Source organism: Solanum lycopersicum, chromosome 8 (genome assembly GCF_036512215.1).
Source record: "Solanum lycopersicum chromosome 8, SLM_r2.1".
NCBI lineage: Eukaryota > Viridiplantae > Streptophyta > Magnoliopsida > Solanales > Solanaceae > Solanum > Solanum lycopersicum.
This window is the reverse complement of record NC_090807.1, coordinates 58,461,551-58,477,237: the sequence shown is the minus strand read 5'-3', so window position 1 is coordinate 58,477,237 and position 15,687 is coordinate 58,461,551. Positions and strand designations below refer to the sequence as shown.

Sequence of the window (15,687 nt, the reverse complement as noted above, 5' to 3'; positions counted from 1 at the left end):
TAACTTCAGCAGCTTGTCAAGCCATATGGTTACGAAAAATGTCAGTTGATGTTTTCCTTCGGCAAGAGGGTGCAATAAAAATATTCTACGGTAACAAGGCAACAATTGAAATGACAAATGTAACACTTTGAAAATCCAAGACGTGTTCTAGAGCCTAACATGAGTGTGATTAGGTTTAGACAATGTTTTAAGGTCTACTTTAATGAATATAAGTCATTTAGGAAGTCTAAAAAACAAAACGTCTGTGACGTTCGGAAACTAGTTCAAGGAGGTACTAGCGTGTCTTAGCCTATTTGACTAGCTTTTAGGAGTCGGAAAATGATGAAAATTGGTGGAAGGGTGTCTAACATGTATTAGAGTTAATTCATAGTCGAAACTTTCGGGCACAACCCCCCAAGGACCAACCAAGGGCCCTTGAGAAGGACCTTTGCATTTTGGGGTCAAAGGACTGCCCAAGGCAGTGTGCACAGACGAGTGCCATTGACGGGTGGTGTGTCAATCGACGGGGCATCGACGGTCACTTAGCCAAAATCTTGGAAGGGTCATTTTTCACAATCTCTGAACTTAGAGACGGATGTGCAGCAAAGAGGGAGCAGTGGCCGTCGTCTCACAGACGGACCGTCAATCGGGGTCTTGTCTGTGAGGGGTCTGTTTTGCTGCATGCTCTCACTTAAGTTAATTAATTAATTGGATTAGTTAGGAAGTTAGTTAGGGATTAGAAGAGGTCTAATTAAGTTAGTTAACCATCTATGTAAATTCTTAACCTAATTAGAATAACTAAAAGCCCCATAATTCCCAAACCCAAAACTCTCTTCCTTCTTTTCTTTATCTCTCCCAAAGAAACCCCCCATTGAAGACCAAGAGAGAGGTGGGTTCAAGGGCTGCAAAGGGTCAATTTTCTTCATCAATTAGCAGGGTATGGGATTCTTTTCACCTTTGAGACCTATTTCCTCAAAGGTTTCCACCAAATTGATTTCAAAAGTTGATTTTTCAAGTGGGTTTCATCCAATCTCCAAAGTGTTGTTATGGATCACTTTGTTATGATTTGTTTTGGATATTATGAATAGATTAACATGTAATTTAACTCAATTATGATATATCTTGATGGATCGGTCTAGTTTGTAGAAGATGACCTTTACCCCTTAACCCTAAGTTGTGATCTTGATGAGAATTGTGTAATGTTAGTTCAATTGACTTGGTTATGGTTGAATTACTAATAGATGATGTTTTTGTATTAATCATGAATAGATTAGGGTGACTTATAGTCCTACCATGCTAGTTTTTGAGTAATTGCTTTAGATTATGACTTTGATCTGTGTGTCTTATATTAAGCTATGAACTAGTATTTGATTTTGATGTAGTGATTCCATTAGTCTTGTTACCATGTTGGTTATGGTTATATGATGATACTACACCCTAATTAGTTAGAGTAAGGGTTTATGGTAAGACATTGATGATGAATTATGAAGGAGACTTGGTAAGTCTTGTGATCCCTATTCTTTACTTCAATTATGGTTAATTGTGATTAAGTCATGATGTTATATTGGAGTATGACTTGTATTAGGATTGATAGGGTTGGTATGATGTTGAATTGAAATGTCTTGACTATGGTTTGTAAGGTGTTAGCTAAGATGTAAATGTTATAAGGATGGTAAATGAATTTACCGGTGTGCCTTATCATGATATGAAAATGTTAATGTGCTAACCTCACCTATATGAATTATAATGAAAGGACAATACTCATGCAATTCTTATTGAGGTATGATGATGATGATGTTATACAAGGGTTAGAACCTATGACCTACACTAAGTTATGATGATTAATAAAGATATTAAAGACATTTCAAAAAGGGAATCTAGCTTAGCACCAAGTGAACTAGAGTGAGGAGTGTCCCTTTTCACATAGGGAATGTAAGATCACCAATATACTCTTGAGATTGGAGATTACAATGCATGTAGCATTAAAAGGGTCCCAACTATATCTCCTAATTCTTGAACTATGTTGCCCCCATAGGAATACTAACTAGTGGTTCTACATAGTTGCTATGTTCATGTTTTATTACTACCTTGGCAAATAGTCCGCCTTCTTTCAGTATAGGGTTCCATGACACTGGATTCCACATTAGCTCATGTGGTCTATGTCGGTTAGGCAAGATGTTCCCAAATGGTAAAATGAATTAAAGGAATGAACTCTAACTAAGATAACCTAAGGGGTTTAGCTTAGTCTAGGTAGGGATATGGCACTCCACCTAAACATTGCACTAGTTAGTCTTGAAGGGAGTCTTAGGGGATGTTCTTATGTATGAATATGCTTATAGTGGTACATGATATGTTTATGATGAACTTGCACATTGTTGATACTATATGTTGATTGGTGTCACTTATGAATATGTCTTGGTCTACATTGTTAAAGTATGATGATATGTACTCTTAAATGTCATGCTATGTGAAGCGGGATGTTGGTCATGATTCTTGTTGAGTTACTTGATTGAATAAGGTTATGGGGCTTTGCTTGGTCATTACACTTGTTGACTTGATAGTAGTCGTGGATAATTGTCTTACTTTGGTTATGTTATAATGAACTCTTATTCATGCTTGTGGTTATTTATGACTTGATGATAGAGTTACTTGACTATGTATTCAATTATATGATATGCATGTTGACTTGACTAGTTTTGATGTTGTTGGTCTTGTGATGTACATGTCTATGACTTAATGAATATGTCTTGTTGATTTGGTATGGTCTTGTTGAATTTGCATAAAGGTTTTCAAAGTAAATTGCATATTTAATGAACTTTCCCCTTTTAGCATGTTTTCATGATATGTGTGCATATAGTCTCATACATAGTACAATTAGTGTACTAACCCCATTTCTTCCTTTTTCCCTTACATTGTAGGTTCTGGTCGTTGAAGAGCTTTTGGAGACGACTTTGAAGAAAACTTGGAATTCTTAATCATCCAAGTTGGGTAGGTCCTCACTTTCCAAGGATAGTGTCACTATCAAGCCTATGATGTTGTTTTAGTTTTAAGACTATTATATTCTTTCCTTTTCATTTGGATATTAGACATGCTTTTGAGACTATGTTATATTCTATGTATCTATGTGCAATAAAAGTAGAAGACTAAGTAATCTTCCTATACGAAGGGTCTATATATACTCGATATGTATATATTACGTGTATGTAGAGGTCTATGTAAACCTCAATGTAAAAGTAGTAAAAAGTTTTAAATTTTCACTAATTTTGACCTATGAATGTAATGATGTAAGCTAAGAGGCTAGTCTTAATCCTCAAAGAGGACGACGACATTAGTTATGTCTAGGGGGTAATCTCGGATGTGACAACAAAGAATTCGGCTTTTCAGAAGAACAAAGCACATAGAGATCCGTTATCATTTCATTCGTGACCACACAGCAACAGGTGATAGTTGAAGTTTTGCGATACAAATGATCAAATTGTAGATATTCTCACCAAGACACTCCCACAAGCCAAGCATGATCAGTTCCGGCATAAACTTGGATCTTGTAATTTTGAATCAAGAGGGAGTGTTTAATATTGATTCAAAGGTTCCTATTTAGTTGGCAGAGTAACACGTTTGTTAGGAGTCCTACTTGAGTCAAATCATATCTTTTGTTAGTTGCTAATATTTAGCTTAGTAGATAACGTTGTGGTTCTCTTAGGTGGTTGAGTCTTAATTCCTATTTAAGTATTTGCTTTAAAAATATAACGTGATCGTTCTCCGCAATTCTTCTTTTTTCTTCTTAGACATTGTTTCTTCTCTCTTTATTCTCCAACATGATATGATACTAGATCCTATATAGAATTTTTACTGTTAGGACATCTAAATAGATTTAGTCAATGCAGAAAAAAATGTTTGGCAAAAGATGAAAGCCTAATTCTCATGGAGATGACTCCCAACACAAGGATTTGGCTGCTTTGCGATAAAATGATCACTTGTATATAGTTTGAAGGGGAAAATCCTCAAATATGCGTATTGATAAGTTTTAAAATTAAGCATCAAATGCTTAAAGAAGTCAAGATGAAAGGAAATATTATTTTATTTATTTTTAACTTTCATTATTCATGCAAGTGCTTCTCGTTAATTTTTTGTCCAAGTTAGATGTCCGTATGTTCGATTCCCACATCGGTATCCAAACAGGACTTGAGCAAAGTGTTTTGTCACAAAACCCACTCATTTACACTGAAGCAAGCATACCTTTTTCGGCCTTTTGGCTAAGATCAAGTGTAGTATCTGTTCTTATCAGTTGAATATCTGATATGTGGATCATTGATCCACACGATATTAACTCAATTTTTTAAGGGGAAGAGTCCATTAAGGTAGCTTGCTACCTGGGCTCTTGCGCATCTCCCATGCGTTGCACTACTGCACGGGCCTGGCGCACCCCACCAAATCTAATACAATGTTTTTCTACATTTTATGTGTATAATCGAACCCCATCATTTCATTAGCTATAAGATAAAGTCATTTATAGATACATCATTCCTTTATGTTTCCAAATCTAATTGAGGTGTCAACCAGGAATATGCAACTGGACTTCTCACTTCATGTTTAGCATTTTTCCATGAAATCCAACCAAATGCATTTCCTGGTTTAACATCTTTCATGGACACAAATGTCACTGTGTAATGAAGCTTCTCTCCTACTTTCTTGAATACAAGCTTTGTTGGCTTCACTGTTACCGTAACGGATGGAGGAGCGTCGATGGCTACTTCATACACTGAACTTGCAGCTCCAACATTGGTCACTTCTCGAGTGTAACGAACAACTCGCTTTGAGTTAATCTCAAACAAGACAGAGAAGGAAGGATAGTTGATTTGCCCAACATCAGCAAACTTTTTTGCACAAGTGAAATTTAGTCTTCTAACAATAGATTGAATTTGATCTATGGTGTAGTTCAAGGAGCACAAGAACTTGATATGATCCTGAATCCTGATATCGTATACGAGTCCAGGGGAGAATGCTTTCTGGGGATTTACGTGGCCTGAGCCATGAGCGAATGGATTAGAAAATGTACCGTATAGTGCAGAATCATGAAATGAGGAGTTGGTGTTATCTTGAGTGTATGCGGTTGTCATGATTGCTGATTTGGTCGCGCTTGGACTCCATTCTGGATGTACAGCTTTTACCAATGCAGCAACTCCTGAAACATGAGGGCAAGACATGGAAGTGCCAGAAACAATGTTGAATGAGGTCCTTCGTCTATCGATATCAAGTGAAGTTGGTCCAATATTTCGGGGCCAAGCTGCTAAGATGTTCACTCCAGGGCCAATAACATCAGGCTTTAATATCTCTGGAACAATTGCATTTGGCCCTCTTGAGCTAAATGTAATCACAACAGGAGATGGTTTCACTTTTACCACTGTTCCGCCAAAGCTGAAAACAACCGTTAGATTGTTTTCTGTTTTCACATATTCTCTTATTACATCCCCTACCTTCCTTCCAACAGCCACTGCAGGTAATATGTGGCTATCCGCGAGTAACTCCTCCCCCGTCTCAGGTGTATTGGCTAATATCATTCCTACCCCATTAGCTTCTTTCACTGCTAGTCCCTTCTCAACTCTAGCATTTCCCCCCCTATCACATAGCACTACTTTTCCACCAACAATGTTTGGATCAAGCGAACCACGAAAGCACAAATTGCTAGAGGAGTTTCCCCCTTGTTGGTAAACTAAGCTTAACAACTTATTTCCCATTTCTACCTTTCCACTATACAACGACACACCTTGAAGTTTTTGTCCATTACCCAGTGTGACAGTAGCTGGAAAATCTCTATCAAGAGTTGCAGCACCAACAGTAATGACCCATGGAGCCGTGTTCACGACTGTTGATGCCACAGGACCATCATTCCCAGCTGAACACGACACAACAATCCCTTTCTCCATAGCAGCGAAAGCACCAAGAGCAATTGGGTCAGTATAGTAAGTCTTCTCATTATTAGACAATGACACAGACAACACATCTACACCATCCATAATAGCATGGTCGAATGCAGCAAGAATATCTGACCCTGCACACTGTTCATTCCAGCACACTTTATAACTCGCTATGCGGGCTTGTGGCGCCATCCCTCTAGCAGTCCCTTTGGCGTAGCCAAAAAGACTAGCATTTGCCACAATTGATCCTGCATATAATACGAGTTCAGCTGAATCCAATATTTTTTTACGCAAAACTTAGATATACATGTGAAAAAATTACTCCCTCCTTCCCAATTTGTGTTAGCTCCCTTGAAATTTCCAGTCACATTAAACTTTGAAACATTAGTTAAAACCAGAAAAAAAATATGAACTCATTTTTTTGTGTCTAATATTTTTTTTATATGGTTTTCGAAAAACTCAAAGCTTGTTTGTTTGGGAACAAGTTATTCCAAAACTATTCATCCTAAAATTAATCCATGATTAGTTTAAATCTCAAAAATTTGAAAATTGGGACAAAATAACTAGTAAATTTTCAATAAATATTACGTATCTAATCAAACCCGTCAAGTTTAAATTCTGAATCCGCGTGTACCTGCCGCTGTGCTCGCAGTATGTGTGCCATGGCCGTTATAGTCCCGAGGCGATTGAATCTCCTGGGAGCAGCCCTGACAACCTTCGGAAAAATACAGAGCACCTATAAGTTTCCTATTACAATGCACTTTCGGATCAAAATCCGGCGCCGATTGACACTTCCCTCTCCATCTCGACGGCACATTCGACATACCCAAATCACTAAAACTTTCCGATTCCGGCCAAACTCCACTATCAAGTACCCCAATTATAACATCCTGAGCAGCCATGTTGAATTCCGGCGAAGTACGTCCAGCCCCAAAATCGATTTTATCCAGACCGAGAAATTCAGGTGTGCGCGTTGTTTGCGGGGTGTAAAAAGTGTCTTGGTAGATATTAACAACGTACTCAGATTTACGGAGTAATTCAACTTCATGAGAATCCAAACTTGCAGCGAATCCATGATAAGCGTTGGTATAAGTGTAGAGAAGAGAGTTTTGGGTTGAAGAAGTGAGAGATTGGAGATGGGTTTTGTACCATTGATGGTGAGTGGAGAATGATGGAGGTTTGAGGTGATGTTTCATGTGAACAATGTAGGTTTTTTTGGTGGAAATGGGAATTGCTGATGTTGATGAGTGAAGAAAAAAAAGTATGTTCATACTGAATAATAAGATTATTACTACAGCTTCCATTTTTGAGTAAACAAAGAAAGAAGGAAGAAGAAGAAGTAGTAGCGGTGCTCTGTGTGTGAAAAGAGAGAAAAGAGCTAATAAGATTTGGCAGTTACAGATTCCCATGTAAGCACTAGTTTTATATACTCTTTTACTTGTTCACTAAAAATACTATTTTAAAATATTTGATAATATTTATTTAGTTAATTTATCGTATTATGTCAATTGTGTTTATTTTTTAATATTTAAGTGAATTTTATATAGTAATTTGATATGTTTTATTTATTTTCTTTTTAATTTTTAAATTAGACAATTATTATTGAATTGGGAGAATATTGATAGCGGATAAATTGCCAGAAAACTACCCTTTTTTTTTTCAAAGCAAAGTTAAGTACTCTCTAAACAACAAATTTAGGATGCATTTATTATTTCAACCACATAAATTCTCTGGGTAGCAGCTATTAAAGTATTTAATGGTTTTTCTTCCTTTTTTTAATTTATTATATTTCTACTCTCTCCGTTTAAAAAAAAATGATCTACTTTGACTTGAAATAAAGTTCAGAAAAAAAGATTTTTTTAATTTTGTGATTCTAAATTAAAGTTATATCAAAATATGTTAAAATAATTTTTAATCTTGTGTTTTTTACACATGACACGTGGAAAATTACGTTTTAAATATTACCAAAAAAAATAATCATTCTTTTTTAAAACAAACTAAAAATAGAATAGAATTACTTTTTGAAACGGAATGAATATTTTTTTCTTTATCAATTCACTACTTCTTATAAATAAAATTCTCTTTCATTGTCTCTGTATAAAATAAAATTAAAAGTAGTGAAAATAAATTATTTTATTGTAACCACTCCATTTGGTTAAACTTTTTATCTTTGGAATGACAAAAATAAAATAATCATATAAAAAAATAGTTTATGGTTTGTTAAGCTTCACTGATGTAAAACACTTTTTTAAAATAACAAAAAAAAATTAATTTCATATTCTTTGTATATAAATAATTAAATACTTTATACATTTATAATACAACTCAATTGTAATTACACTATTGATATATTAAAATAAAATAATTGCACTTCAGAACTAAGTAAATTTTATACTTGCGCATCTTATGAAGTTTGTCTATACTTAAATATATCAAAATATAATTATTAAACGACAAATTAAAATTACAAATAAAATATTTTTATGAAGTTATTCTTACGATATTTTAAATAAAAATAAAAAAATTATTAATGCATTTGATTAAAAGAAAGAATTGATATTTTTTTAAAATATCATTAAATGATACAAATCGTTTAATAAGACATACCAACTATTATTCTATTAATAAAAACTTTCTTTTACTTTAAATACGTGTGTTATTTGTAGTCATTTTTATATTTGAACTATGATTCTTATAATTTTTATAGTCATTGTTGTTTGAGTGGATAGTATATATGATATATCATATTAAAAATTCATTTTCACATATTAACGCTTAAATACTTTCTTAGATTTTTCTTTCAAAAATACAATAAAAATTATTACAATTATCTAATTAGAGCTCACATTAATAATAAATATAAATAATAATTCACAAATCATTAAATTGGCATAACACAGAGGCAGTTGTAACAAGATTATTACTACAGCTTCCATTTTTGAGTAAAGAAAGAAAATAGTAGAAAGAAGGAAGAAGAAGTAGTGCTAATCAGCGTTGTGGCGGAATGGTAAGTACTTTTTTATTTTTAATCAAAAATCTCGGATTTAATTCCCTTTAAATACGAAGTCGCCTTTTTTAAGAAATGTTTTATCTCTTGATGTAAAACTTTTCAACATAAATTCAAATTTAATGAGACTTTAATATAAATAAAAAAAATAAAACAGTAGTGGTGCTATGTGTGAAAGAGAGAAAAGAGCTAAATATATTTCTTTTCGTTAGTTTGTTTGGTCAAAACCAAAATAGATTTGGCAGTTATTGGTTCCTTTGGAAATGGTGTAAGCACTAATTGGAGTGTTGGACCACTAAGTTAAATTTTTATGAGTTCATATATGTTATTCACTTTTGTTTTTTTGGGTAATACTAAATGATAAAAAAAAATTGGTCACAAGTTGTCCATAATTATTAAAAGAAGGTCATATATATTTTTTAATTTTATTATTTAGAGGTGATATATTTTTTATTAGAAAAATAGTATAGTATATTTTTATTGTTATGCAAATGACCTGTCTACATCTCCTATTATTATAAAAGAAGCTCATATATACCCGTTCATATATATCCATTATTCAAAGGAAGTGAAAAAACTAATTTTAAATTTATATTTTTAATTTTAATTACAAAAGAGTCATGTAGGAGTATATATGATCCGTCTAGCAAAGTTCAAAGTATATTTTAATCTTTTTCATACATAAATTATTTTTTGACATTTTTGATTTTCATTATTTGAGTTTCTTATTTTATTTTATTTTTTCTTTCATTTTTTAGTGTAAAGAAAAAAAATTAAGTTATTTTTTGTGGCTATTTAAAACTATTTTTGAGGCTTATACTATAATTAAATTTTGTATTTATTAAAAAATTTGTGACATCTATGATAAATTTTACAAAAAGAATTAGTAAAACATAAATAAATTTGAATTAGTTGTTGAAACAAAAAAAGTGAAAAAAAGATGTGTGGGGAGGATAAAAATACCACATATGGATTATATTTAAAAAAAATAGAAATTAAATTTAAATTATTTTTTTCACTTCCATTAGAGGAGAGTATATGAGAGTCATTTGTACAATATTAAAGGTACATATAAGTGATTTACACACCAACATGTATATCAACTCTAAAAGCAAAGTTAAAGATATATCAGACCTTTTCCTTGTTAAAAAAAAAAAAAAAAAAAAACTCTAACATTAAATCCTTATTTATCTCAAAAACTCTGAAAGGTCGACTACAACATAATTATTCACTAGCATTAATATATCTATCTTCAGTTCATCGGCTAGACATTTGTCTTATCAAATCATGTATATTTTGTGGTTTATCAGTCAATGCAAGATGTTCTTTAATTTCAGGCCAAGACGGGTAATAATTGCTAAAACGTTGAAACAAAAATAATGAGAATGATTCAACTAAAATTTGCTAGTGATGAAGCTAGTGATCTTCAACCTAATTGGGCGGGTTGAGAATGAATCAATATTAAATGAATAATAATTCAACCTGCTCATATTTAATATGGATAAAAATAGATCGGGTAAGAGAGTTGATAAAATACTAGTTTACACAAATTTTTATGTGTAAATAATACTCTATTTAAGAACTCAACATGAAGAAAATATTTTAGTCTTTTTTTTAGATGAAAAATGTTAAAAATAGTTCATCTAGTTTTATTGTATCACAAATGTAAAAAATAAAATCCTAGAACTTTTCAATATAAAATGAAATTGTGTAATAACAAGGGAAACTATTTTTAGTTTCAAATAAATGAATATTGCATTTTAGGACTAACACGTGTTTAATGCACTTTAAGCAATGTCAATACTAATATATGATTTACTTATTTTACACTATGTATTTATTATCCAATATAAAATTAAACAAATAAAAAAATATAATTATAAGTGGAAAAAGTCATGTACATTCAAAATATATTTTTTTGAAGAGACAAAGACTTCACATTTAGTGAAAAATAATTAGTTCTATAGAAGAACATAATTATACAATTATCTAATCGATATACATATACAATTCACCTCTCTCCACTCTCTGCCCTTTCTCACTTGCCTCTCTCCTCCCTCTCCCAATCTCGCACGCCTCTCTCCTCTCTCTCCCAATCCCGCTTGTCATATATACAAATGCATATGTGTAATATACAATTATCTAACCGATATGCATATACAATTCACCTCTCTGCCCTCTCTCTCCCGTTCTCGCTCACCTCTCTCCTCCCTCTCTCAATCTCGCTTTTCATATATACAAATACATATGTATAATATACAATTAGCTAATAGGTATACATATACATTTCACCTCCCTCTCACTTTTTACTCTCTCCCAATTTCGCTCACCTTTTTCCTCCCTATAACATGTAGCTACGAAATATAATTATCAAACTATATCTATGAAAAGTAATTAGACTATTTTTGAGTGGATGTATGAGAAAGTTCCCCATAAAAGTTAGAAGCTTAACCCATTTAATTACTCCATACTTTTCCTATATTTTACCCATATTTTTATGGGCTGAATATGGGTATCAACCCATATTTTACCAGGTAAAAAATCACTCACCCAACCTATTAAATATGGGCGGATTGGATGCGTCATCAAAATATGGGCTCATTTTACGGGCGCTATCTTCACCTAAGCAACAATCAACAAATTCACGTCTTAGTATGAAAACCAAGAGAAAGAATCTTGAGTTTCAAGCTTTGCTTCATGAGGACACAAAACCCAAGTATTAGGATAGTCAACTCAACAAGTTGAAAGGCACATGATTCGTAGAGATCATACATTGATTATTACCTTTCAAATTCAAGCAACTCAACTGTATTTCCCAAAATGCTACAAAGCTATGTGACTTGTGGATTCTCTACAACTTTTAATTGTTTCGAGTAGTGATGGGGTCAAATGTCAGGCATGTCCTCTGTACCTGCACAAAGAATAAGAACTATGAAAATGTATTGAAAAGGCTTCCAAATGTGATCTAACAGTCTAACACTAGTATACATCTAAACATAATTCATGAGCAGACTGTCCACTAAAACATATGCAAGTGAAGTAATGTACAATTTACGGCATGTCTGTCACAGATGACATGATAAATTATGCATGAGAAATTAAACTGATAGAATATTTTTATGAGATAAACATCACAAGTTATGCCTGAGCTGAAATCACAATCACCACTATGGAAAACAGAGATTAAGGGATCATTTATAAATATACAAATTCTATCCTCCATGGTTATTCAGCATGTTCAAAATAGCATAAGCAGCTCTTTGAAAATGTTCCTTCTGTTCCTCTAAAGTTTTACTCCTCTCGAGAGCAGATTCCTTGCACTTCTCCATGTCTTCTGTTACTTCAGTAGAGCTCTGATCAACTTCACTGTAGAAAGTGATATAAATGTGAAAGCTTAGGACAGAAACAAGCATAGAGAGAGAGAGAGAGAATTGTCCATAGATGCAATGAAATGAATGGTAATAGTCTTCAACTCTAACTTAAGTTGTAAGAAAGAATAAGAAGCAGTTAAAATAAAAATGCAAGAAAGACTATTATGAAAGAACGAAATATGAAAACCAATAGCTTCAGAAGAGAACTACGCAAAATCCTGGTTGCTTGAAACACATTTGATATTTAAAAAATAGTAATCTTGACATTTAGTCAAGCACATTAAAAAATGGAGGATAGAATAGACGAATATTAACAATACAAGTCCAATTCTCAAAGCTAATGCAAGTATTTGCTCATTTTTTCATGTTGCTATATAGATAAAACTATACTTCCTTCAGTCAGTGTTAATCAGCTCACTTTATCATCTTCAGCATGTTCTCCATTGCCCCTTGCACTTGTTGTGAGAGCTCTGCATATTCATTTTGTGGAACAAATAAATTCCTCATGATGTTTCAATCCACAAGGTATATTAACATTTCCTAAAACAATTGATGGCAACACTGATCAACACATTAGCAAATTTTCTAGTAACTGAAAACAAATGACCCAGTTCAACATAACCAGACCAATGGGAAATGGATTCTCAAATAGTATCACCTTAAGAACCTGCAGGTGACTGAAAATATCAAGTTCCCTCTCAATGAGTCCAAGCACGAACCATCAATAATAACTGCTGGGACTCAGTGAAGCTTATTTCTTTTTACCTGATGTTCCACTATTCCCATCAACATGCCATTTCAGAGCATCCACTAAAAAGTTATCCAGCAATAAATTATGGATTTGAATTCGGGATATCAGTTAGTTATGAGGTAAGGAGAACGTCCAGTGCACTTAGTCACAAGTAGGATTTGAGACCACATTCCTTCTCATTATAGGTCAGTAAATCGGATTAAGACCATAAAACTACATATTGATCAATATAAACTTCACTAGTATCTAGCTATGCAACTCATAAACTACATTCTTCCTGGATTTTCCGCAACCAGTTTCCATTTTAAATTTAAGAGGAAACTAACATAGTATTTGCACTTTATTTCATTTTTAGTTCCGTGAAGTATGTATTGTGTAGACATAAGTCTACTGAATTTTTGACTGATAATTCATCTCCATTGTTTGATGCAGGATCTTCAATACAAAAATTTAACCACTATCTTTTTTTATCACCTGACGCATGCAATTTATGGAATGAGGAGAAAGGCTTTTAGATACCAACTTAGGATGGAGTGCACTTCCAAAATTAGATGTAACAGATGAGATGATCTAAAACTTTGCTAAATGCAGCATACCAAGACCATGTGAAACAGTAGTTTACATCAGTTAATTGTTCATTTTATCTCAATTCAAACCAAATTCCTCAGCATTTTATCCTCATAGCATGCAAGTAACAATTCATAAATGTTCTGAAGATCAATTGAGACAGTGGCTAATATTTTCTCAGTTCTCTTGCTGTATAGAAGCCTTATTCTTTAGACAGATAATACAAAACTATTTTCTAATAAATCAAATATACCAAGTTCTTTCTATATTGTTACTAACAATTAATCAAACAACTTGTAAAATCTCTCTAATTCAGAACAAAACAAAATTAGGAAAAGTATCGAGACGTCAAGCGAAATTCAATCATTAGCAACTAAACACGGAAAATCAACACAGACAAGATTATAAGTGAAGAAATTATAATACATTTAATTGGAAAAAAAAACTGAAAGTTTATTGTTCGAACTATTTCCATCTCCAATTCACGGAAATGAAATTCAAAACTTTATGAGAAAAAACACCCATATGACGCTGAGACAGAAGAAAACAGCAAATGAAAGCTTATGCAAAAGCGGAAAAGGATTACCAGAGAAAATAGTAAACAATAACATCGCAATTAGACTAAAACTCCGAAGAAGAAAACAAATATACAAATTATCCAGCTAAAATTTCATTTGGTTACAGATCTTCGAGAATAAATGCAAAAAAATTGAACTAGAACTCAATATAGATATGGAGGATACCGTAAACGACGGTGGAAAGCTGAGATTCGATTTCGGAAGTCCGAGCAAGTTGATCGTCGGCGGCACCGGCGGTTCCGGAAAGTTCCATTTTCTGTTTGATCAGAGAGTGTGTGTAAAGCGTGAATGAATTTGAGCGCGCTTTTTCTCCTGCTCTTATAGGCAATTCATTTAGGCATTTTCGAATATTGTATCGTTCAAATAAGAAAAAAAATTGTCCAAATTGCCCTTGAGTTGTGCCAAATTAACGTAATTAATGTTATGGATTAGTTTCTAAAAAGGAATAAATATTAGAAAATAATGGAACAAAATGTCTAGTTTTGCAACAATGAAAATGAAGTGAAGTATTATTAGTTTAGATTATGAATCATCATTTTTGCTTTCAGTTTAAAATTAAACGTTTTTCGTTCACATAAATATTTAAGATTTTACTCGTTATTTGGAGGATAAGGGGTAAAAGAGTTAGAGTATGAATTTTAAAACATATTTTAGATTGAATCACTCGTGCTCCCTTGACAGTAAAAATAATGATATCAATAAAGGTTAAGTTAATCTAATTTAAGTCCAGGATATAATCATAAAAAGTTCATAAATAATTCACGAGTTGCTAATATACAACCTTGGTCTTGGATATAATTTTAAATGATATCATTCAAGATAAAATGTTAAATAATTTCTTCTTATTACCCTGCCCAAATTTATCCTAAATCAATTTAGTAGTTGAGTATCCATCTAAGAATACAAAATAGACAAGGGAAACTTACATAAATATACTAAAATAAAAAAATATTTACCATTTATAGCAATAATATCTTTTTTTCACTTGATCACTTTTAATTCATTTTTAATACAAGTTTAATACATATTACAAATAACAATTTATTATTCATATATAATACAAATTTTAATAATGAATAATACATTTATCGCACATTTTAATACACTTATAATACAATATGTCAAATTTTTACCAAACAAACATAATATATTTCAAAAAACAATTATAATTCATATATATTGCATACATAATTCACTTTTAATTCATATTGTAGATTTGACATAGCATTGTTATAAATGGTAATAAATAAAAAGTATTGCTAAAATCGGTAATTATTTATTAAAATGTACTAATTTATGTAATTTTTCCAATCTACTACTTGGGCTTGGGCTTGGGCTTGGGAATTAAGGATTAATTGGACTAGCCACCCCCTTTAAGAATCTCCAATATATACAGTATAGTATTCAACAAAAACAAACAATTATGACCAATGCATGAATCAAATCTTCATGAAGTAAATGGATTACCATAAAACTTGAATATTTAAATTTTTTTAGATGTATAGACGCATTGATACAC

At 32.4% G+C, this 15,687-nt stretch overlaps 2 protein-coding genes, 1 long non-coding RNA gene and 1 other non-coding gene across 4 annotated transcripts; 2 read left to right on the top strand and 2 right to left on the bottom strand.

Moving 5' to 3' along the window:
- The first annotated feature begins 641 nt into the window (after positions 1-641).
- On the top strand, positions 642-4,411 carry LOC138337793 (uncharacterized). The gene is made up of 2 exons (XR_011211230.1): positions 642-916; positions 2,898-4,411. It is a non-coding gene; the product is annotated as an uncharacterized lncRNA (long non-coding RNA).
- Positions 4,212-4,407, top strand: LOC112942090 (U2 spliceosomal RNA). The gene has a single exon (XR_003247959.1). It is a non-coding gene; the product is annotated as a U2 spliceosomal RNA (small nuclear RNA).
- Positions 4,412-4,444: 33 nt separating the features above from the next.
- On the bottom strand, positions 4,445-10,408 carry LOC101258884 (subtilisin-like protease SBT1.8). The gene is made up of 2 exons (XM_004245366.5): positions 6,529-10,408; positions 4,445-6,142 (listed from the first exon to the last, which is right to left on the bottom strand). The coding sequence occupies exons 1-2, from the start codon at positions 7,301-7,303 to the stop codon at positions 4,506-4,508; spliced, it is 2,412 nt and encodes an 803-aa protein (XP_004245414.2). The 5' UTR covers positions 7,304-10,408; the 3' UTR covers positions 4,445-4,505.
- A 1,142-nt stretch (positions 10,409-11,550) lies between these two features.
- On the bottom strand, positions 11,551-14,479 carry LOC101258579 (uncharacterized). The gene is made up of 4 exons (XM_004245365.4): positions 14,334-14,479; positions 12,691-12,742; positions 12,109-12,267; positions 11,551-11,812 (listed from the first exon to the last, which is right to left on the bottom strand). Exons 1-3 carry the CDS (start codon positions 14,419-14,421, stop codon positions 12,114-12,116), a joined length of 294 nt encoding a protein of 97 aa, XP_004245413.1. The 5' UTR covers positions 14,422-14,479; the 3' UTR covers positions 11,551-11,812; positions 12,109-12,113.
- Between the last annotated feature and the right edge of the window lie 1,208 nt (positions 14,480-15,687).